Consider the following 23,821-nt stretch of genomic DNA (forward strand, 5'->3'; position numbering starts at 1 on the left):
GCCTGTCTGTGGCATTACGTTAGTGTAGGGTCACTTGAGATCATATAAGTTTACACTCTTCAACAACTCTTAACTCTTGAATGTATGTGAAGAATTATTTTTATTAAAGGAAGCGTCTAAGATCAACGGAGCCTGTATAAAAAACTCTGAATTCTACATGTAGTGTCTTGAGGAGATGATAATGCCTTTTTTCCTGCTGATAAAACATGGAGACTCTTACAAGTTATTTTGTCAACTGTGGCATATGCTAATAATAATGGTAAAGAAGGCCACAAAGCATAATGGTTAGAGCCTGGGCTTCAGAGTCACACTGCCTGGGTTTGAATTCTGGTTTCACCTCCGCTCAATAGCAGTTCATTCTCAGGCAACTTATTTAACTTGTCTGTACCTTAGTTTTCTCAGCTGCAAAATAGGTATATGGTTGTTGTGAAGATTAAGTGAGTTAACACATGTAAAGCATTTAAACTGTATTTACCACATACAGTAAATAAAAGTGCTTAATAGATGCTGGACACTGTTTTTAAAGTCTTAGGGTAGCAGAGATCTGTTATACTTGACAACAATTCAGGGGGGTGGAAGGCAGACTAGCACAGACTTAAGACAGACCTGAGTTAGAACTCTGGCCCTTTTACGTGCTGACTGTGTGATGTTGGGCAAGATGCTTGATGTCTCCGAGCCAGGGTATCCTCAACCACAAAACTGAGTAGTAATTCTGACCTCAAGGAATTGTGAGAATGAAATAAAATAGTGCCTTTGAAGAGTTCAGCATGGGCTGTCTCTGTCACAAATGCTCCAAATGCTGTTACCAGGGGTTTGTATTTTCAGATCACACACAGGCGTCAGGTGAATTTATCCCATGGTGAGTGTTTATGATAGGCCATTGGACAGAGCTGTCCAGCACATTCTTACCAGGGTCACCTGCGCTAATGAAACCCTCTGCCTGGGGTCTTGGAGAGTCTTTGTAATCTGGCTCCAGCCTGTTTTCTCTAGCTTTCTCTCTCCCTACTTCCCTGCACACAGTCGAATGTTTCAGTCAAATTAGATTATTTAGATAATCACTATTCCCATCTTCATGTCTTTGCTTGTTGTTTTCTCTGCCTGAAATGCTGCACCTTCCCACTCTCCTGCGTGTCTCCGAGGCCCTGCCTGTTCCTTCCTTTATTGTTGTCTTCCTGAAGCTTTTTCTGATCCTCTCTGAATCAACACCATGCCTTCCTCCTTGGACTCCTACAGCATGTGCTTTAATGTATCTCCTAAAGCCTTTATTACAGTATTATTCTGTATTTCATCTAATCTAAGAGGCCACTGATTATAAAATATCATTATTTACATGCAATTAAGAAAGCAAAAAATGCAGCCAGTTAAACTGACTGTCATCATTTCTAAGACGCATCCCAACATCAGAAATGTTAAAATGTGAAAAACTGTGTGCTTTAGAGTTGATGCCATATGGTTCTTTGTGAGTGTGTCTGCGCCTTACCTTCCCACAGGAGGGTAATTTCCTTGAGGACAGGGAGGGACTGTGACTTACTCATCTTGTATCTGTTGGTTCCTAGCACCTAAGTGGCACTCAGAAAGTATCGGATTAATTGGAATTAATAACGATATTTTAGTAAATGATCAATTTTTCAGAGACGTGTGGATTTACCAGCCTTCACGCATTCTCTCAGCTTGTGTAGCCTTTATGGCATTAATAGAAGGGTCAGTGCCCTCGGCTGTTGACTCCTTGAGCCTTCTCTGGCGTCTGGCTTCTGGACAGGTGGAAACTGGGATATAACGCTCACTGCCGGGTAAATTGTGATCGGAGGTGTGGGGATGGAGTGGAATTTGCAACCAGATGCAGTTCTTAGCCGTTATCTTTTTCCCTCATACACAAGGAGTGTTTCATAATGGAAATAAAGTTTGCTTTCCTGGCCATTAGCAGACCGCATCACTTTGGTTCCTAATTGTCCTTTTGTCTTGTCTTTTCTCCTGTTTAGTATATATGACCTCGCATTTAAGCCTGATGGAACCCAACTGATTTTGGCTGCAGGAAACAGATTACTGGTAGGATTTTGTCTGAGTTTCCTTTTTAAGTGCTTTTTTTTTCCTCTCCCTCTTGTAAGTGCTCTGAAATTTGACCCCCCCTTTTTTTTAAGATGAAAAAGGCAAGGGCGGAAAAAGCAGTCATTACTTTTTAATAGGGAAGGAAATGGGCTATTTAAAACAGGTAAGTAAACTGTCTGTCAGATAGGAACCTGTGAACCATACCTCCTTTAGAGTCATTAATCTTTCCCTCTTTACTTAGAGACACACATGAAAGAGTTGAAAATAATTAATCAAAATGCCTTTGAAACTGAGCTGTTGTCAGTTCACATTTTGTCCCCCTGAAGAATTCAAGCGTCGGAACTGAAGGGGCTCCCTCCACGAGAAGCCAGATAACCTGACCCCGACTTTGAGGCACTGGCCTGCCTAAACAATACCATATGGATGCTCTCCTAGTTTTTATATTTTCGAAGAATATAAGCTCCCTCTGGAACCTATCCTAGTGTATAAAAGTAATTTTCAGGGAACCCTTTATGTTTGACCTGAAAACCTTTGTATGACCTCCCCTCCCTCCTGCGTGAGTCTGCTTCCTCCTGCTCTGTTGTCTCTAGATACACAGACAGCCTGACCTCCATTCTCTGTATGGCAACTGCGTAATCTTAAAGCCGTGGTTAAATTGTTCTGCAGACTTCTTCTCTCCAGGGTAAACGATCCAGATCCTTTTAGGTTTTCCGCATAGGTTATCTTCTCCAACACGAACCGCTTCAGGAGGGTTTTGCCTTTATTTCTCAGATGGTGTGTTTTTTGAATCTCCACATATTTATAGATGTTGCACAGCTATAAAATCCTAAATCCACACTGCAGCTGAGTGTCACAACACCCCCTCCGGCATGCAAACCCAGAGTTCAGGTCTGTGGCTTTCAAACTCTTGGTAGCAAATACAAAACGTCACTCTGTGATGTTGGTATTAGGAGCAGGGCTAGCACTGAGATTTAATGGTGGTGTAGCTACGATCTCTGTGCGGCTTTGTCTGGGAGGCCTAGCTTGATTGGTCGTATATCCAAATTCACATAAGGGGAGTGAACTTTGTAGAGAAGTTCTGCGGAGTGAACTTTTGTTTCTTGAGCATTAATGGCATGTTCCTGGCCATGGAACGGACAGGATCAGGACCTCTACTTCTTGGGTTTCACAACTTTAAGTCACGTTCTTTCTGGTTTCTCAGTGCAGTTTTTACTTGATACACATATAGCATATTGACAGATGTTTTGTTATAAAAACAAAAATAGCAGCCGCAGCCCGCAAGAACCCTGGCGGATGGAGGCCATGTGGGTAATCTGTACTTTTGTCTCTTTGCCAGGTTTATGACACCTCTGATGGCACCTTACTTCAGCCGCTAAAGGGACACAAAGATACTGTGTACTGTGTGGCATACGCAAAGGATGGTAAGAGACCCCTTTGGATTTACAGGCTCTGTGTTGGCCTCTCTCTCCTTAGTCACACCTTAATCATTTTTTGTAAGCTGAAGTACAACTTGGGATTTCAGAAGATAAAGTCTCGTAGGCGTCAGTTCAATCATTCAATCCAGCAAATATTTATTGAGGCCATCTGAGTGCCAGGCATTGTTCTAGATGCTTGAGGTACTTCAGAGAACAAACCAGACAAGATCTCTGCCTTCGTGGGGCTTATGTCTATGTGTACGGGGGCGGGGGAGCTGGAGATAGAGTATGAGGGAAGACATACAATAAACGTGGCAGTGTATGTGAACTAAACAGTACACTGGAAGGTGATACATGTTAGGAAGAAAAAGTAGGGCAGATGAGGCGGATTGAGAGCACTGGCTGGGCCGGGGATGGGGTCCGGTATTGAATAGGGTTTGCTTGAAGGTGGGGAGGCAGTGAAATAATGACAGCGAGCATCTGGGAGAAGAGAGCGCATGGAGGGAAGAGCCACTGCAGGGGCCCTCGGGTGGGCGTGTGCCTTCCTGGGTCTGGGATAGAGAGAATGAGGGGAGCAGTAGGGGGTGAAGGGAGAGGGGTGGCAGGTGTGGGAGGGCCAGATGATGTCGGCTGTCGTAAGGACTGTGACTTTGATTCTCGCTGAAAGTGGGGAACCACTAAAGAGTGTTGAGCAGAGGAAAAATCTTTCTTTTCTTTTTTCCTTCCAGTTTTGTTGAGATATAATTGACATACAACACTGAATATTTTTTGAGGGGGAGGTAATTAGATTTTATTTATTTGTTTAATGGAGGTACTGGGGATTGAACCCAGGACCTTGTGCTTGCTAGGCACACACTCTACCACTGAACTATACCCGTCCTCCCCAGAGGAAAAATCTGACATGCTTTATATTTTAAAAGCATCCCTCCAGCTGCTCTACTGGGAATAGCCTGAGTTGGGGCAGAAAAACAAGTGAAAAAGCGTCATCCAGGTAAATTTTATAACACTGGTGATGGTGGCTCAGACCTCTTTAGGCACAGAGGAAGTGGTGAGTAGTGGTCAGATTCCAGATATAGTCTGAAGGTGGAGCCAGTAGGATTGCCTGATAGACTGGATGTGAAGAAAGGAGTCAGGGGTGACTCCAGAGCTTTTGACTTAAGGGACTGAAAGGATGGAGTTGCCCTCCCCTGAGGTATGGAGGGCTGCAGGCAGAGAAACTTAGAGTGGCAGATTAGGAGCTCAGTTTTGGACATGTTGAGTTGGAGGAAGGTCGAGGCTGTAGGAGAGAGGGCAGGGAACTGCAGGAACAGAGTTGCCGAGTGGGGAGAGGAAGTGGGATCCAGGGCAGAGACGGGCATGGTGGGAAGACAGAGAGCATCCTTGCAGGTGCTGCGGGGGCCGGCATGTGGTAGCAGGAGTCTAATGGGAGTTCTCTTCCGTTCTTTCAGTGAAATGAGGAGCGGAACATCTGAGAGTGAGGATAGGGAAGGAGGTGTCTGAGAGCTGGGGAGAAAGGAAAAAATGTAAATCACCACCTAGTTGAGTGGCTGAGTGAATGACCCTGGGAGGTGCCCAGAGACCCTACCTACACGGAGAGCCCACCCCAAGCTGATGATCATGAATTGAAAGTGAGATCAGTTGATGTGATTGTGTCTTTTTTGCCACCACTTTGAGCTACGCAGATGCAGGAGGTGGAGAGTTAGATTTAAGCAGAGTGGGGGGTTTGCCAGTACCTCTGAAGATGAAGTAAGAGGGCAAGGAGCAGAGGACGTATGCAAAAGAATGATGATATACATTGACCTTGAACTGTCAGCTGAGTAATAAGGGGTGAAGGGCAGTGGCGGGGAATTAGGAGTTACTGGAGCTAGGACACCAGGTGGGGTGAGAACGAGGAGAGGTGGTAGTCAGACAGTAGGTGCGTGAAACTGACCCTGAGAGTAAAAATGAATCCATGCTCCCTGCAGCGTGGGATCAGGGGGAAGAATGTGGGCTTTGCAATGAGACAGTTCCAAGTTCCAACCCCAAAAGCTCTGTGAGTTTGAGGTGGTGATTGACTCTCTGAGTCTCGATTTCCTCACGTGTCAGATGGATGTAGGGTTAGAGATGGTGTCCCGTGACGGCAGCCGAGAAGTCACAGAATAAGGGTGGTGCAGTGCTTGAGTGAACCTGGGAGATCATACAGGCTCCAGGTTTTTAACTTCTTTTAGGTGATGGACCTCTTTGAGAATCTGATGAAAGCTATAGACCCCTTTCTAGGAAAATGCACACACTTTACATATACACACAATTTCGTGCACACAGTTTTAGTCTGATCTAGCCCAGTTGCTTCATTTTAGACTTACATAGAGGCCTAGAGAAGTCACGTGACTTGCTGAGGTTATGCAGCAAGTTGGTGGCAAAGACAATGCTAATAATTCTTGCATGGTGGTCAGGTGTGCTCTGCCACAGCGGTTATGTTTTTTATGTGCACGTTTGAGTTCAAGTTTGGAGTAATATTGTGGGGAGAACTGTGGGGCCTCGGAGTTTCTAAGCCTAGGGCCTCTGGGCTGCAGCACCATCAAGGCCCCTGAGGAAGTCACGGTGAGACCTGCCATCAGTGGCATTTGTCAGAGTCCTGCCACACACATCATCTCATTTGATCTCACAGCAGCTTGGAGCAATTACAGGTGACAGTGTCAGAGCTGGGCCTGACCCAGGTCCCCTGACTACAGAGCCCTCATTCTTTCTAGTGTATCACGCTGCCCCTTCCTGACACGTAGTGGTGATGAAGTCTTTTGATTCCTCTGCACTGGTCTTCCCCTCTAGGGTCTGGAAATGAGGATGCACTCAATTACGGTTTTGTTTGTTTCTGATTCCTCCCTTAAGTTTATTAAGTATTTAAGGAGTAACCATGATACACAGGTGTGTAAGGACTACGTTTTTTTGCTCAAGAGAAGCAAACTAGATGCTGAGGAAATTGTAGTAATAATAATAGCTAATTTTTTTTAAGCATTGAATCCGTTCCAGGCACTGTCCTAAGTACTTTACTCTCATTTGATCTTCTAAAAATCCACGAGGTAAATACTGTTGTTGCCTCCATTTGTCAAATGAGGAAATGAAAGCCTAGAGATGGTCACGAGCTCACTCTGGGTCCTGCAGCCAGTGAGTGACGTCACTGGGAATTCCAGCCCAGGTCCAGCCCGGCACCCACACTCTTCAGCCCCTGCCAGTGTTGGGGAGGGAAGGCAGAGATAACAACAGATACAAGCAGCTTCCGTTTGTGTAGTATTTGCGGCAGCGTCACATGGCTCATCCTTGGAATTACTGTGTCAGCCTTCATGACAGGTGCTTAGTTGACCTTGACAGAGAGCCTCTGAGGAAGGTGTTATTACCCCGTTCTGTTTCAGATGAAGACATAGAGGCTCAGAGAACAGTTTTGCCCAAGAATAAAGTCTATGAATCCTGCGCAAGGTGTACAAGGGCTGGCCCGTGCTCACCTCTCAGTTGTCATCTCTACCTGGAGTAGGTGAAGGCTCCCTGCCATCTGCTGCCGGGATACCCTGCTCCACTTCTAAGCACTTGCAAACTTGTGACAATATATTTAATAAGCAATTACTTGATATATGTTGCCTCTTCCCAGTCCTTTCATAAAGCCCAAGGAGTGTGAAAATGAAGATCTCATCTGCACTCTTTTGCTGATAGCCTTTCTCTGAGATAAAGAGTAGGGTCTTGCTGTGGCTCGGAAGCCCCTAGAGAGCCTTCCTCACCCACCTCACCCCTTGCTCTTGGTGTTCCATGCTGCTGCCTCTCAGCCCCTTGGACGTGTAGGCATTGCCTGCCTCAGGGCCTTTGCACATCTGTTGGAGCCTTGTGGATGGGTCTATCTCTCTCTTTGCACCTGGCTAAGCTTTGCTCAACATTTAGGTCTCAATGAAAGATCCCATCCTCAGAAACTTCCATCACCGAAATTGGGTCCCCAGGCATTCTCTTTCATAGAGCTTTATTTTCCCCCACATTATATATTAGTTGGATCAATTTAACTTAATGCCTACTTGTCCCACCAGATGAAACTCTATGAAGGTAAGGATCATATATATTTTAATCACTACTTGATCCTAATACAGAACGTGATGCCTGGCAAGTGGTGGACCCTCAGTACATCTTTGTTGGTGCCAGACAAAGCAGGATATGAACCCAAAGTTCCTGACTCCAGGCTCACCCAGTGCTGGCAAGAGGATGGAGTAGAGAAGCAATGACACTTACTAGGTTCTTCAGTGAACTAGTTTTCTAAGAAATACTCTCTGCAAAATGCTGACTTCAAGTAAATGTGAGAATTTTCTTTTTAAAAACACTTGTAGGCAAGCGCTTTGCTTCTGGATCAGCTGACAAGAGCGTTATTATCTGGACGTCCAAGTTGGAAGGCATTCTGAAGTACACGTGAGTAACTGGCTAGCTGAACCGCATTGTTAGTTTGACTCGTTTCTTACTGAGTGACTGTAGCAAAAGCGCCTTGGAGATGTGGGGAAGGACTTTTTTCTCTGTAACTGAACTTACAGTTAGGTTGTGGGGGTACGGGCTGGGTGCAGGGAGGTTAGGGCTTGAGTAAGTGAAGGCCAGCCCTGGGCTGGGTGTTCCCACGTAGCTCAGTTTAGTTCATCTGACACTGCAGATTCCCCCCACCCCGACCTGTCCCCTCCAGTGTTCCCCTCTCAGGGAAGGGCCTCGCATCCACCCATTGTCAACAGCCTGAGCCTTGGGGTCGGTGCGCGCCAGCTTCTCGCGGTGCAGAGGCTCTGCTCGTGCTGCCCCCCACGCCCTCCACCTGGCTTGCTCCTGCTCGCTCCGCAGGTTTCAGGTGCTGCTGCTCCATGAGGCCCGCTGCGGTCTCCTGTGTGGTGTTTCTCACAGCTGCAGGCTCACCTTTATCCTGGTGCAGGTCATTCCACGCAGGCAGACATTGCATCCGTTTGTCTGGCTCACCCTTGTGTCGCTGATGCCTACTGCAATGCCCAACCTGTAGTTGGTGCTCAGCAAATGATTTTTTTCTTTTTAACTGATAAATTACACATAACATAAAATTTACCATCTTAACCATTTTTAAGTTCATTTATAGTTCAGTAGTGCTAAGTACATTCATGTTGTTGGGCAGTCTGTCTCCAGATCTCTTCTCATCTTGCAAAACTAAAACCCCATACCTGTGAACAACCACTTCCACTCCACCTCCCCCGGCCCTTGGCATCAGCATTCTACTCTCTGTCTCTACGAATTTGACTACTCTGGGTACCTTGTATAAGAGGAATCCTGTAGTATCTGTCGTCTTGTGGCTGGTGTATTTCACTGGGCATAGTGTCCTCAAGGTTCATCCATGTTGTAGCATGCATCAGAATTCCCGTATGTGTTACGGCTGAATAATACTCTAGTGTATGTATAGACCACATTTTGTTTATCCATTCATCTGCTGTCAGTGGACATTTGGGTTGCTTGCACCTCTTGGCTATTTTGAACAATGCTGCTATGAACATGGGTGTACAAATCAGCAAACAACTTTTGAATGGATGAATGAATGAATGGAGTTGTAAGTAAAGTATTACCCAAAAGTGAAGGAATAAAACTGAGGCTGAGATGCCGTGTGTGGTATATGACTCACTCAGCTTTCATCCTTATCTCAGATGCTTCCAGATCTTGGTCTGATATCTTCGTTGTACCTCCATCCTTTATTTCCAGGCCTCCACAAAGCCACAAGAGTAATGGCCATTAATACAGCACTTCCTATGCACTGGTGCCAGGCTGGGTGCTTTACATTATTATCTTACCAGCTGACAAACCAGAAGTGTCCAGCACGCTAGTCTTGTAGGTGGCATTTAAGTTAGGCCAGTCTGATGGGTGGGTAATGTGTCAGAGGTGAAAATGGTGGGTGAGGGGCAACCCAGGAGGGAATGCATCCCCGTGCTTTTCATTTGTCACTTGTGTCAGGGCTCACGGTGTGTAGTCAGCAAGACTGTGGGCTCATGATTGAAACCTTCAGCTGTAGCACTGAAACATTTGTGGTTTGCTGCAAAGTAATCTGCAGTTCTTTACTTCCCAGGCACAATGATTCTATCCAGTGTGTCTCCTACAATCCTGTTACCCACCAGCTGGCATCCTGTTCCTCCAGTGACTTCGGTAGGTTCTGATTCCCAATGTCTTGTCCTGGAATAAACGAAAATTGGCAAAGAATGCTGAAATCCATCCAGAATGTGGCAGTGTTCTGAGAGAGTTAATGCTACTTCTCTCCCTTCAGTGGCCGAGGGGAGGCTGACAGCTATTCTTTACATTGTGTAGGAACCAAGAGAGAGAATGATGACTTTGGGACTGGTGGGAAATCTGGGAGATGGCCAGGAGGCCCCGGGAGGGAGATGGTAACAGGGATGGAGAGCACGGGCCTGACTTGGTGTTGCCGCCTCTCGGAAGCCTTCCCGCCTCACGCTGACAGGGACGTTCAGGTGTCCCCACCTCTATGTCCCCCAGAACCGTGCACGTGTGAGAAGCTTCAGCTGTGCTTCTTGTGCGGCATGTCATCCATTGTAATTGTTTGGTGGCAGCAGCTGTCATCCCCGAGGTACTGAGTGCCCCAGGAATTCACCCCGCACCCCCCACCACAGCACTGGTGTGGTCCTGGCACAGAGGAGAGGCCGTGAGCCATCCCCCAGGCACAGCAGGAAAGCAGGCAGAGGCTTGCAGTTTCTCCGTTCAAGGTCCATTCTGATTTTTGACTCACGAGTCCTGTCTTCCTTGCTAAGAGCTAGTGGCCACAGCAGAACAGCCAGTCGGAGTCAGGGAGTGAGAGCCCTAATCCCTTTCAGTGTTTCCCACCCTGCCCACTGTCCATCCACTGAGAGCTCTGAGGCTCAAAAGAGAGGATGTAATTGAAAGTACATTGTATGAGTTAAAGGGGAAGGGACTGTCATTCATTAAAAAATTTAGTATTTTATCCACGTGAGGCACTGGTCTGGGCCCTTACTTCTGGGGTTAAAAAGACAAAAATAGAATCCCTGCCCTCAAAGAGCTTGTGGTTGGGATCAGGTAGGGAGGTAGAATTTATAAAAATACAATAATAAGTAATAATATTTGTTGAATGTTTGTGATGTGCTAGGCATTGTGTTAAGGGTTAGAAATGAATTCAACTTGAGCTCTCTGACAGCCCCTCAGGTCTCATTTCCACTCCATTAGTGAAACAGGACTGGGGCTTAGAGTGGTCCCGGGACTCGCCTGAGGTCACCCGCGGGTAAGGGGTGGAGCCAGGGCTTGGAGCTCGGGTTGGTTGCATCTAGAGCCGGCTCTGGTCAGCCCTGTCAGGGGGACCCTGGAGGAGAGGCCTCCAGCCTGGGCTCTGGGCAGACGCAGTGGAGCAGGGAGAAGGTGTGCACAGGCGGAAATGTTGGGGGCAAGCATTCTGGAGCAGGGGAAGGGGAAACAAGTAGTTTGATGCTGTGCTTTGCTATGTAAATGTGTTTCTGCCCTAGATTTACCTTCTTGGCCATACTTCATGGCTCTGGTAAAGAGGAGAATTTGCTTACGTTGCCCACACCTACACCTGGGGCACTGAGTCCCTGGCAGAGGGAGCGAGCCGAAGGTGGCCAGTGTGCTGTGGACAAGGCACAGCCCAGATAGGCTCGGGAGAGGAGGCAGGATTTTCAGAAAGCATCATCCGTTACTTGGAATGCTAAGTTGTACTCTGGTTGCAGTGTCATAGTTATGAACAGTGAAGTTGCCATTTCTTTGAGCTAAATCCCTGAAATGTTGGCTAGAAATTCACCAATATATTCTCTTTTTTTCTCCTGAAATAATTATAGATTCACAGTAAGTTTTAAAGACAGGAGAGGTCTGGTGTACCCTGCATCCTGTTTCCCCCGTGGATGCATCTTATGTAACTGTTGTGTAATTTCAAGCCAGGAAACAGCTCCTGGCACACTGTGTGTATATAGTTCTGTCACTTTGTCACCTGTGATTGCATCACCGCAAAGATACTCCCTTATCATCACCTCCCCCATCTCCTATTATCCGTAACGCCTGGTACCTGGTAACCACTAATTGTTCTCCATTTCTGTATAAAATGGAATCATACAGTATGTGACCTTTTGAGACTGGCTTTTTTTTCACTCAGCATAAAGCCCTGGAGAGCCGTCTAAGTTGTAGTGTGTATCAATAGTCTGTTCCTTTCTGTTACTAAGTAATATTCCAAGCAATCTATCTTCTTTTGTATTATTTTGCATTGAAGGCTTGTGGTCTCCTGAACAGAAGTCAGTCTCCAAGCACAAAGCCAGCAGCAAGATCACCTGCTGCAGGTGAGTTAAGGGCAGCTCTGAAGGTCACTTTATGTTCCCTGCTCTTCAGACAGACTCAAAGCCCAGGTAGTTCACACAGCAGTGGAGGTCTCGTGTCACCTAGTTGGTTTGGGCCCCGTGTCTCCTCTTTTCTTCTTTCATGGTCTCCTTGATGGGAAGAGCCTGTGCCTTTGATCATCAAGCAAAAGAGAACTCCAGGTTGCCTTGTGCGATTACCTAGCAACAGGCCTCCCCAGCCTGAAGCTGTGCTCGGGGAGGGGGGAGCCTCCCTGGAGATGCAAGCCTGTCCCTGTCCAGGCAGCATGTGTGCTGGAGAAGGCATGGGCTTTGAAGTCAGACCTGAGTTTGAGTCTAGATTCAGTGGCTGACAGGCTCTGTGACCTCAGGAGGGTCCTCATTTGACAAATGGGGATTAAAATGCTGACTTGATAGGGCTGTTGTAAAATGCACACAAATGGCTGAGTTTGAAGCAAGCTGCACGGCGTCTTGTGTATGGTAGACGCTCAGATGGCAGCTGTCCTTGCTGGGCAGCTTCTGAGTGTAGCCATTCTTTCACTCAGCTTCTGTTAAGCTCCTGTTCTAGAGACTGGGAGCACACCAAGACGTGGATTCTCTTCTTAAGGTGCCCTTGAAGTGGGAGGAGGTAGAAATGGCTAGTGGGAATGGAGGCTGCCCGAGATGCAGGCCAAGCTGAGGGCTGTGGTGGAGGTGCAGACAGAGGGGCGCCAAGGGGAAGGTGCTCCCGCCTTCACATCTGACCATCCATTCCAGGGCCCACTCCAGGGAGAAGTGGGGCTCTGAGTTTGGCTCTCTGGTTTTTGCATCAGGACCAGGGTGAGCCCAGCCACTGCTGCCTCATCAAACTGTTTCAGCCTAGGCAACATCCTCACTGGTTTTACCTTCTCTGTGTTCGTCTCCCCTCCCCGGGCCCTCTTGCTTGTTTGAACAGCTGGACAAATGACGGTCAGTACCTGGCTCTGGGGATGTTCAATGGGGTCATCAGCATACGGAACAAAAACGGCGAGGAGAAAGTGAAGATCGAGCGGCCTGGGGGCTCTCTCTCCCCGATATGGTCCATCTGCTGGAACCCTTCAAGGTGACTGTACAGCTGTCCTCCTGGGGCAGACACTCCATGACAAAGGCCTTCCTCAGCGGCCTGAGTTCTTTCTCTCTTCTTCCTGAGGGCTCCACGACTCCCAGGCTCCTCATCCCATTTGACTGATCTGTTTTGGAACCTATTCCATTTGAATGGAATTTTTTAAGAGCCCATCTTGAGTTTTGGAATGAATCCCAGAAATTCAGCTAAGCAGATGAGCTATCTAGGCCAGCCCAGAGTGTGTGTGTGTGTGTGAGTGAGAGGGAGAAAGAGAGTGTGCGTGTGACACAAGAGCGCTGTTTCCTTATGAATCATTAGCTCACCTCTCTGCTTTGGCTTTATTTTGGTTTTTCCCCCTTTTCAGTTCTTCCCTTCAAGTCTGGGTAGAACATTTGCCCACCCAATAATAAATAACATTTTCATGAGCCTTTTTTTTTTTTTTGCTGCCCATGCCAAAAAAGTCAAAATTAAGTATGAATGTCCCGAAAGCCTATAGTTCCACAAACAGTTGGCATCTGCCTTCTCAAACCTTTCCTTCCTATGCATATGTGACTTTGACAGTGGACTGATAGCTTTAGGTCTTCTTTGTATAATCCTATAATATTATCAAACCACCAATATCCCCCGCACCCAGTCCTCTGAAGGTAAATTAAAGGATTTAATTGTTTACCAGTCCAGTGTCATTATATAGGTGGTACCTACTTGATTTAGAAGGTTGTTTAATTTCCTTGCCTTTCTTACATCAGATTATTTTGCTTCTTCCTGTATAATTTTGTCCAGCCCAGAGCTGTACTATGCGTGTCTAATGCCTTCAAAGGCCATTAGCCTACCCCAGAGTTCCTGCTGTTTGATTTTTGTGACCACAGATGACTTTGTGGTTTCAGGGTACCATTTTTAATTCATGAGAAGCAGGATGCCCAGTGTACCTGGTTGCTGTCCTCTTCCGGGCAGGGTTCAGGGGCTCCTTGACAGGTTTTGAAATTATAGCTTTAGGGTAGTTCTAGGCAACGTGACTGTGAACAACCACTTACTGTCTGCAGCCGGTGGGAGAGTTTCTGGATGAACAGAGAGAACGAGGATGCCGAGGAAGTCATTGCCAACAGATATTTTCAGGAAGTCCCTTCCACTCTGAAGTCAGCAGTGTACAGTAGTCAGGGTAGTGAGGCAGAGGAGGAAGAGCCAGAGGAAGAGGACGACAGTCCCGGGGACGACGACTCGTGAGTGTGTCCTGAGGAGCGAGAACCCTCCTTCCTTAGAGGGTCCGGCCCCCAGCGGAGGCCTGCCGGGCAGGTGCTGCTCTGAAGCCTCTTTCTAGAAGAGGCTGGGGGGTGTTGTTGGTGAACGGTCCTCCACCAGGGGGAACACACCCTTAAAACGTGTGTGGGTTAGAAAATTCTTCTTTGAGAAACTTTATGAAATACTGAGAAGTCTAAAGGAGAAAATTTGACTTTTCTGTGAAACCCTGAGGGAGCCGCTGTTGGCATGTTAGCGTGTCTCCCCTCGGTCTGTCAGTGCCTTCACGTAGTAAACGGAATTGTACCCAGGTTCCTTTTTCCCACCTCAGCGTTGTAAGTTCTTTCCAGTAACGTTTTCAATGCCGGCCTAGAGTTCCCTGGCTCACCAAGCACTCCCTCTCTCACTGGACACCTTTCTCAGCCTGTTCCCACACTGAACCTCACCTTTTGCCCAGACACATAGTAAAGAGGAAGCCCCTTGAGGAAGTCCTCAAGCCAGCCCTCGCCATCCAGCCATCCTTCCTGCTGTTCAGTCGCGATTTCTTGTAGGAAAACATGGGCAGGCTGAAGTGGGGGGGGGGCAGGATATTGCGACTGGACAGAGGTGATCTAACTTCGGACTTTTTGAACTGTGGTGCCTGGGGTTCCCTGGAAGAAGGCGATGGAAGATGGGGGAAGGAAAGGAGGAAAGGGTGGGCGCCACTTCCCCATCTGCACTTCAACCAGAGCAGACCCTTTAAGTGGTTGACACAAGTTTTTCTTTTGGTAAAGAGTCCCACTGCCAGGGAAAAAGGGGTTGAAAACCACCCATCCAGCTCATGGGGGCTGAATCCATTCCAGAGCCATCTGTGGCCACCCCAAGAGGGCTCACTGCAGCCTGGGCCCTGGATTGTGCTTGGACTTCAGTGCCACTCACACAGTGCACGTGCGGGCCCCTTCCATCCCTCTCCACTTTTGTTCTTTTCCTTTTAGTTATGAACTAGTGTCTATGAGATTTGCCATTTTGCCACTCTTGGCTGAGTTCTGCAGGTAGGGCTATCCCATGCTTTGCCTGTATATCTGATGGTCCTGCCAGGTGACCACAAAGCCCTGGGCTCAAAAAGCTGGAGTTACTAAACAAAGAGGAGGCAACAACAGGTGGATGAAGACCAGGACTCGGGGAATGGGGGCGTCTCTCTTGAACTAGATTGCTGAGTGCCTAATCCCCAGCCTCAGCTGAGGAGGTCTCTCCTGGGAGCTGACGCTGCAGCCCTACTCCGAGACGCGTCCTGCTGAGCACTCAGCGTCGGAGGCAGTGGCTGGCCTTCGAGAGCCACGCTTCTTTTTCATTAAATCCAGTCAGAAGCCATTTCACCTGGGCGAAAACCCCGACTGTGAGAGAACCTAGCTTTAGGTGTTAATTTCCCCCTTGAAGAGCAAGCAAGATACCCTTCTGTCCATAAAATCAGACAGTCCATACCTTCCCACTGCAAAGACGTGTTTTCTCCAGCACCTGCCCACACGTTCTAGTACGTAAGAGATGAGCACTCCTGGGTCTGCAGCCTTGCTCTTAGGTTTGTTCCCAGGAGGCTTGAAATGAGGGGTTTCATCTCTTCATCGTGGCAGCGGCTGAACCTCACCTCGCCTTATCCCCTCAGGCTGATTGGTGGGCAGGCCCACATTACAACTTTCAGCCTCTGTGCTCCTGTGCATTTGGCAATCTGACAGCCTGGCCTGGGCTTTCTTTTTCCTGTTGTTTGTTAAACCCTTAGGGCTACACTCATCAGCAGACCATGGCCCCACATAACCTTTTTTGTCTTCTGTTGATTAGAGAGGAACATAATGACATCCTGGCTGTAGCTGATTGGGGCCAGAAACTTTCCTTCTACCAACTGAGTGGAAAACAGGTATGTAGCTGTGTGCAGACCCCAGTGGGAGATGCGGTTGCAGTCATGCCTGTTTTAGTCTATTTTCATGTTTGGAAATTGTCTTATTAGTAATTATACATTATTTTTATATTGTATAATTTATACTCCTGTTTATTGAGCATTTACTATGATACCAACTTCTGTGCTCAGTGCTGTGCATGCTTTATCTTATTTAATTCTTACAAAACCCTGTGAAGTAGGTACTTTGATTGTCAGCTTTTCAGAAATGAGTAGACAAGACTCAGAGCAGTGAAGTAAATATGCCCAGGGTCCCACACCGCTGGCAGTGGTGGCACTTGGGATTGAAACACAGCTTGGTCTGTAAAGCCTTCGTCTTGGTCATGACCCTACCTTCCTGTATTGCTTTATTCATCCTGCAAACATTTGTAAGCACCCACTTGGGCCCGCCCTTCACCTGTTAGGAGCTGCACACACGGAGCTGTGTAAGTTAATGCCTCTGCTCCGCAAGAGCTCCCGGGCTGGTGGGGACATACTGGATGGCCAGAAGTGCCCGTGCAGTGTGATCTGTGGCGTGGCGGACTACTGTGCAGATAGACAGCTCCAGGGACACAGAAAAAGGTGACAGTGCCACTTGGTGGAGGCAGGAGGTTTTGTCGAGGTGGCCTTTGAGCCGGACGAGCAGGGGTTTGCTGGCAGAGGACACTGGCAGTGGTGCTTCGGGAAGAGGAAACAGCACCTGCAGAGACAGGGAAGGGTGAAGATGTGGGACAGTCCAGGGTGACAGGACCCCAGACTGTGGACAAAGATGGAGCCAGAGAGGGAGACGGGGGCATGATTTTAAAGGACCTGAATAGTGTGAGTCAGGAGCTTGAGCACCATATGCTGTAAGTGTTCAGGAGCCGCAGGTCTAGCTAGGGAGTGAGCGGGGCAGATTCCTATTCCAGAAGAATTTCTTGTTTCTCTGGATGGTCGATTAAAATAGAGCCTTGTAGGAGGAAAGCCTGTTAGTAGGTGCTGAGGCGCTGTGGGGCGGTTGTACCACCTGTTCTGTGGCGCCTTTGTTTAATAGCACCCTTCTTCCTCAGAAAATGTCATGCTGGAGGGGACGGGTTTCAGGTATGTGTAGCCTGCCTCTGGGGCCATTTCTTCTACGTCATCTTACTATCAGTCATTTCATTTGTGATTGAGTAAAGAGAAAATAAAGGTACTAGATGGTGAAGTGTTTTCTCTGTTTCCCGTGACTGATTTCCCAAGCCCTCATTCTCATTCTCTTGCACCCAGCCCTGGTGCTGTCTCCTCCTCCAGCTAGTGTGCGCATCATCATTCAACAGGCGCGTTTACTGGCGTGTCTACTGTGTACCAGGCAGTGGGTGTGGGCGATGGAAGTTCCTGGGAACAAAAAAACCACGTCACACAGGGAAAGAGTGGGGTCTTGTTGCTATAGTGACGACACAAAAGAGCTCAATGTGGTGGGCAGCCCCACAGCTCATGTTGTGGCCCAAGGTTTTGAATGGTAAGCAGCCTCACTCTGCTGAGATAGCTCAACTTGTTTGGGACAGTAAGATTATTCCCTCAGTGGGCAAGTGTCTTTTAAGTCTGGGAAGATTTAGAGTTAAATACAAGTAAATCAAAGCTATGCTTTTGTGTTAGGCTTATGGATAGTATATATTTTTGCCATTTTGTGTTTGTAATGCTTAAGGGGATCTGGCTTAATAATAATAATAGCTAACATTTACTGAGTTTCAGGTATCATATACACTTTAAAGTTAACTCTTTTAATCCTTATAACAACTCTACAAGGTAGATACTATTATCACCACTTTACATGTAAGAAAAATGAGGCACAGGACGAGTGTACAGCTCAGTGGTAGAGCACATGCTTAGCATACACAAGGTCCTGGGTTCAGCCCCCGGTACCTCCTTTAAAAAAAAGAAAACATTTTTTTTAAAATGATATAAAAAAAAATTGAGACACAGAGTGGTTCAGTAACTGCCCAAAGACACACAGTTTACCTAGTAGTCAAGCCTGGATTGGAACCCAGGCAGAACCTGTGCTAGATTCGATATTAGAATCTCTATCAGATTTGTCTTGTGATGATCATTTAAAGGTTGTAGTTGAGAAATTAGTTTTATCCTTCCAATTTTAAATGGAAAGATATAAGAAATTTTTATTAAGTACCTAAGGAATATTGGAATGTTGAAGAGATTTCTTATATTTTCTGGCTTGAGATTGTGGAGGAAGTCAGTGAACTTTTTGAATCAATATATTTATGTCTTTATTCTTTCACCAAATGTGGAAATTTTTTGGTTATTATTTCTTCAAATAATTTTTTCTCCATTCTGTCCTCCAGTTACATATGTTAGACCTTTTGATGTTGTTCTCCAGGTCACTGAGGCCCTGTTCATTTTTTAAATCTTATTTTTCCTCTCTTATCTTGAGATTGGAGGATTTCTGTTGCTCAGTCTTCAACTTCACTGACTTTTCTGTCATCTCTAATATTTCTGTTAAGCTCATCCAGTGAATTTTTGTTTCAGTTATTACCTTTTTCAGTTTTAGAATTTCCGTTTAGTTTTTCTTTCCTCCTTGTTCATTCATTACAAGTATATTTTCCTTTATATTCTTGACCATAGTTATAATAGCTGTTTTAAAGTTCTCATCTGCTATTTCCAGTATCTGAATCATCTTGGGGTCAGTCTCTCTTGATTGTCTTTTCTCTTGAGTATGGTTCGCATTTTTCTGCTTTTTAGAATTTTGCATTATGTTCTGAACATTGTGAATGATAGGGACTCATTTCTGTCATGTTCCTGTGAAGATTAGTGTGTAGTTTTTTTTTCCCCTTAAGTAGTTAACTTTGCCGGACTCAACATTCAGATTCTGTCTTTCTAGTGTGGGCAGCAGCTGGAGTCTCTGTTCAGTTCTTCAGCCTTTGCTAGGCTGCTTGGCATCTGTCCCAACGTGTATAGTTTAAGGGGCTCCAGATATTCAGCAGTGTGTGCAGAATTTAGGCTCCTCCTCTTCTTTCTTTTCTGGATCTCCCACCTCCTGTTCTCGTCCATCGGGGTGCTGATGGGGCCTGCCCTCAGGCAAAAGCCATCAAAAAAATGAAAAACTCACCTAATGCCATTCCTTTCTTCCAAATGCATATGTGTTTGAAATTTCTCTCTGCTTCTGGTTGCTCACCAGTGCCTCCAGGTGGTTGTAATTTCCAATTGGTCCAGAGTTTATAGCTGTGACCTGCTGGAGAGTTGGTCCAGTGGGAACTAGTGAGCATTACCAGAAGCGCGAGCCTCCCATGTCATGATTCATAAGCTTTTTTGGTTTTCTTATTAGAGTTACTATCATTATGCAAACATGAGGGAAAGTTTTCATTATCAGGTGTTTGAAATTCCTAAAAAGGAAAGTTAAATATATTAAATTAATAATTGTAGTTTAAATTAGATTAAGAGAATGAACTAAGGTGTAAATGAGGCTGAGTGAGGGGTTTTATGGTCTGTTCAAAATTGAATTCAGTAGACATTCATCAAAGGCCTCTTTGCAATTGGTTGTTTACTTCTACTAGACTTATAAATAGGAAAATCTTTGTAAATTGAAGTTAAAAACTTAAGGAGAAATGAGGTTTTTTAGAGTTATTTCTTTAATAAAGTGATTATTAGTTTAATAAAAGTAATCAAAAATAGTTTTTTTAGTCACAGAAGGTACACTTAGGGACAGCCAAAGGGTCTGGTGATGATAAGGATAGAGATAACTTACAGAATGGGAGAAAGTGTTCACAAATCATGTATCTGATAAGGACTTGTATCTAGCATATGTAAAGAACTCTTACAACTCAATAATAAAAAGACAACCCAATTTAAAAATGGAGAAGGGATCTGAATAGACATTTCTTCAGACAAGATAGACATGTGGCCAATAGGTACAGGAAAATATGCTCAGTATCATTAGCTTCCAGGGAAATGCAAATCAAAACCACAGTGAGACATTACTACCCACCCACGAGGGTGGAGAAATTGGATCCTTTGTACACTATTGGTATGAAAATGAAATTGTACACCTAAAATAGGAAGAACCCAAATGTCCATCAGCTGATGATTGGACAAATAAAATGGGGAATATCCATACAATGGAATATTATTCAGCAGTGAAGATGGACGAAGTACTATTCATGCTACAACAAAGGTGAACTGGTCACAAAAGACCACATATTGTGTGATTCCATTTATATGAAATGTCCTGAACAGGTAGGTCTGTAAACTTAGGCGGAGCAGTCGTTGCCAGTGATGAAAAACGGGGGACTTGAAATCAACTGTAACAGGGGTAGGTTTTCTTTCTGGGGTGTTGGAAATATTCTGGAATTAGTGATGATGGTTGCACAACTCTGAATATATTAAAAGTCAATGAATTATACACTTTCAGTGGGTGAATTGTATGGTATGTGAAATACCTCAGCAAGGTTATTAGAAAGATAAGCAGGATGGGTGTAGTTTCAGAATGAAGGACAGTTTTTAAAAGTTGAATAGACTTAGCTTTGTGAAATATAAAATAGAAAGAAAAGAAAAGAAGATAAAAAGGAAGCCAAGGGGAGCCATGATCCCTCAAGGGCTCTGTGCGGAGGAGGGCCTGAGGGAGAAAGAGCGTCCCTGGGTCCGGATGGGCTGAGGAGCTGGGACACCCACCAGGGCAGGTGGGGTGGGCCTGGGGGTGACACTGCTGGTGGGGGACCTGGCTGTGTGGTGCGGAGGGGCACGATGTCCCAGGGGAGACTGGCCTGCGTTCATGATGGAATCAGTCGCACAGGGGAGAATGCCAGCTAACTCCCCTGTCCTCCCAACTGCCGCAGTAAAAGTTGGAGGGAAAGGCCCTTCATTGTATTGAGATTATCATGGATTCAGAAGTGAATTTCCCTTGGTGTGTTCTCTTTCCTCAGATTGGGAAGGATCGGCTGCTGAGCTTTGACCCCTGCTGCATCGGCTACTTTACTAAAGGGGAGTACATTTTGCTGGGGGGATCAGACAAGCAAGTGTCCCTTTTCACCAAGGACGGAGTGCGGCTCGGGACTGTTGGGGAGCAGAACTCCTGGGTGTGGACGTGCAAAGTGAAACCCGATTCCAACTATGTGGTAAGAAGAGGAAGTTCATTCTGCTGGGCCGTTGCCTGAGTAGTCACTGACCGTCAGCTGTGTTTACCCAGTCTGATCGTGATGTCCATCCTTGACAAGCGGGAGGGGAGACTTCTCCGCAGAGAGCTGGGAATTGACACTCTCTCTTTCCCTGCAGGTGGCAGGCTGCCAGGATGGTACCATTTCCTTCTACCAGCTTATTTTCAGCACGGTTCACGGGCTCTACAAGGACCGGTACGCCTACAGGGACAGCATGACCGATGTCATTGTGCAGCACCTGATCACCGAGCAGAAAGGTGAGAGGCAGGTAGCACGCAGGGATTTACTTTCCGTAAGCTCTGGACCACAAAGATTGTGTGCCACTTTGGGTCTTAGCGTTCAGCAGAGCTGATTGTGCATATTAAACACTCTATAAGGGTTTTTTGATGAGACTGTCTCCTTTAGTTGCCAGTAGCATTAAGTGAATGATGGCTTTTAATTTCTCTGTCTTCTACCTAAACAACATCTTGCTAGAGCTGTTTTATTTTATTTTATTCTTCTCTTTGACAGTTCGGATTAAATGTAAAGAGCTTGTCAAGAAGATTGCCATCTACAAAAATCGCTTAGCTATCCAACTGCCAGAGAAGATCCTCATCTACGAATTGTATTCAGATGACTCATCAGACATGCGTTACCGGGTGAAGGAGAAGATTGTCCGGAAGTTTGAATGCAACCTCCTGGTGGTGTGTGCCGACCACATCATCCTCTGCCAGGTGGGCTGCACCTGCTTCATGCCTCCACCGAGGATGGGGCACCCCTTTCGCCATTTCACAGTTGGTCCCTAGGAAACAAGTCCTTTTCCATTAAGCTCAGTGGCTCTTTGTTGCTTTCATTGTATTGCCATCTAAATGAGTCAGACTCTACCAGAAGGTCACGGACCATAGCCTGGAGAGCACTTTTTTCTATTGCCAAGCACTTTGTTAACCTGGGATTACATATATTTTAATGACTGAAAGCATACATTGATATCCCACAAAATGAAGGTTAGGGGTTTTTTGGTAAACATATACGCATAAAAATTTATATCATCTTTCAGTTAACACCCAAAAAACTTATGATATCAACTCAAAATAGTAAAGGAAGTTTTACTTCCTGAGAGTTTTTTATAAACAGAAAAAATGTTCTCAGTTTAGATCTTCCTAGAAAATGTCTAGGTCAATGCCAAGAGAAGTTTAGAAAGACTAAGGGAAGGCCAGCCCAGCATCTTTCTTGGAAGTAGAGGTGGATTTGGTTCCACAAAACTAGGCCTACTGGGAGTAATAAAATGAAAGAAGTCCTTTAGGAATCACTGTACCTAAGAATACTATTAAAATCTCTCAAAAAATCTAAAACTTCAGGCAGGTTAGAGGTGCCACAGGTTACAGGCAGAAAGGTGTGCTTTTGGAACTGCCTATGTCTGAGGCTGCCTGGGGGTCGGCTGACGCGGTGAGGCCGAGCCAGGCCCCACGGGGAAGACTCGCGTGAAGAAGTAACGATGCCTGTCACGGGGTCTAGATAGGGGTCAGTAGACGCTGAACGTGTAGGTATTTTTCATCCCGTCAGTGCAGGTGGACCTCCGAGGGAGGGCTGGAGCACGTATTCTGTTGACCATCACTCAGAGCTGCGCTTGCTTTCCAGGAGAAGCGGCTGCAATGCCTGGCCTTCAGCGGGGTGAGGGAGCGAGAGTGGCAGATGGAATCTCTCATCCGCTACATCAAGGTGATCGGTGGCCCCCCAGGGAGGGAAGGCCTGTTAGTCGGCCTGAAGAACGGCCAGGTGAGCACTCCCTCTGCCTCCCATCAGCCTGATTATGTGCATGCAGTCCCTGAGATGGGTTCCCCACCTCCACCACCACCACTGGCATATTGGAGGGCAGCCCATAGTTTTGTTTTATGAGGACAGCTTCAGGCCAGAGACGCAGCGGTCCCCAACTCTGAGCATACCGTGTTCTGGCAGAGTTGGTGCTGCAGACTCTGGGCAGCCTGCAGAATGGGTTAGTGGATTAAAGTTCACCCAGAAGGTGGGAGATTTGTTAGAGACGCAGTTTCAGTGTCCTGCTAGAGAGGGAGGCGATCATTCTTTAGGTCAGGTCCCCACTAGAGCAATGGCAGGGTTAAGGCAGTGTGTTCTGGCTTGTGTCCCAGAGGGTGCTGGTCCTCAGACTATTACTAGATGTTTTAAGAAAAATGGGCCCTTTCCTCAAATAGATGTGGAAAATCTAGGTTACAGAAAGTTTAAACAGATTTGTGTATGTGTGTGTGTTCTTTGCTCAAAATAAGAAAAGTTCTAAGTGGGTTACATGGAAATTTGAAAGTGAAAATATAACTGTGTTAGCCTGCGAGCCAAGCTGTCTAGCAGGTGGCTGTGGCTGAGGCTTGTCAGTCCTTTCCTGGGGATGGAAGTCATGGTGTAGATTAGCAGAGGCCACAGCCTAGTAACACCACACGGAAGGAAAGCTAGCTTCTTTCCCACAGTCAGCTGTCACTTCCAGTGCCAGGCCAGAGAGCATGGACTTTGTGGGCAGGTGGACTTGGGGTCACGTTCGACCTTAGCTACTCAGTAGCTGTGTGACCCTGGGCAGGTCACTTCACCTCTCTGAGGCTTAGGTTTTACAAGTGAGGATAATCCCACGTGTTTCACAGGGTTGCCAGAATGGTCACTAACTGATAGCTGTCTTCATCATCATCGTCTTGCTGTGGTCACACCAGATGTCTTGTTAGTGT

The 23,821-nt window shown here is 46.4% G+C and overlaps 1 protein-coding gene across 1 annotated transcript in view; it reads left to right on the plus strand.

Moving 5' to 3' along the window:
• The window catches only part of IFT122 (intraflagellar transport 122), a 63,446-nt gene that overhangs the window by 4,476 nt on the left and 35,149 nt on the right, over positions 1–23,821 (plus strand). The window contains 12 exon segments of the mRNA XM_006180070.3: positions 1,980–2,046; positions 3,383–3,467; positions 7,799–7,877; positions 9,526–9,602; positions 11,698–11,764; positions 12,714–12,860; positions 13,901–14,077; positions 15,906–15,981; positions 20,889–21,080; positions 21,238–21,376; positions 21,630–21,832; positions 22,737–22,874. Coding sequence (XP_006180132.1) covers positions 1,980–2,046; positions 3,383–3,467; positions 7,799–7,877; positions 9,526–9,602; positions 11,698–11,764; positions 12,714–12,860; positions 13,901–14,077; positions 15,906–15,981; positions 20,889–21,080; positions 21,238–21,376; positions 21,630–21,832; positions 22,737–22,874 — 1,447 coding nt within the window.

Source organism: Camelus ferus, chromosome 17, assembly GCF_009834535.1.
Source record: "Camelus ferus isolate YT-003-E chromosome 17, BCGSAC_Cfer_1.0, whole genome shotgun sequence".
Classification (NCBI taxonomy): domain Eukaryota; kingdom Metazoa; phylum Chordata; class Mammalia; order Artiodactyla; family Camelidae; genus Camelus; species Camelus ferus.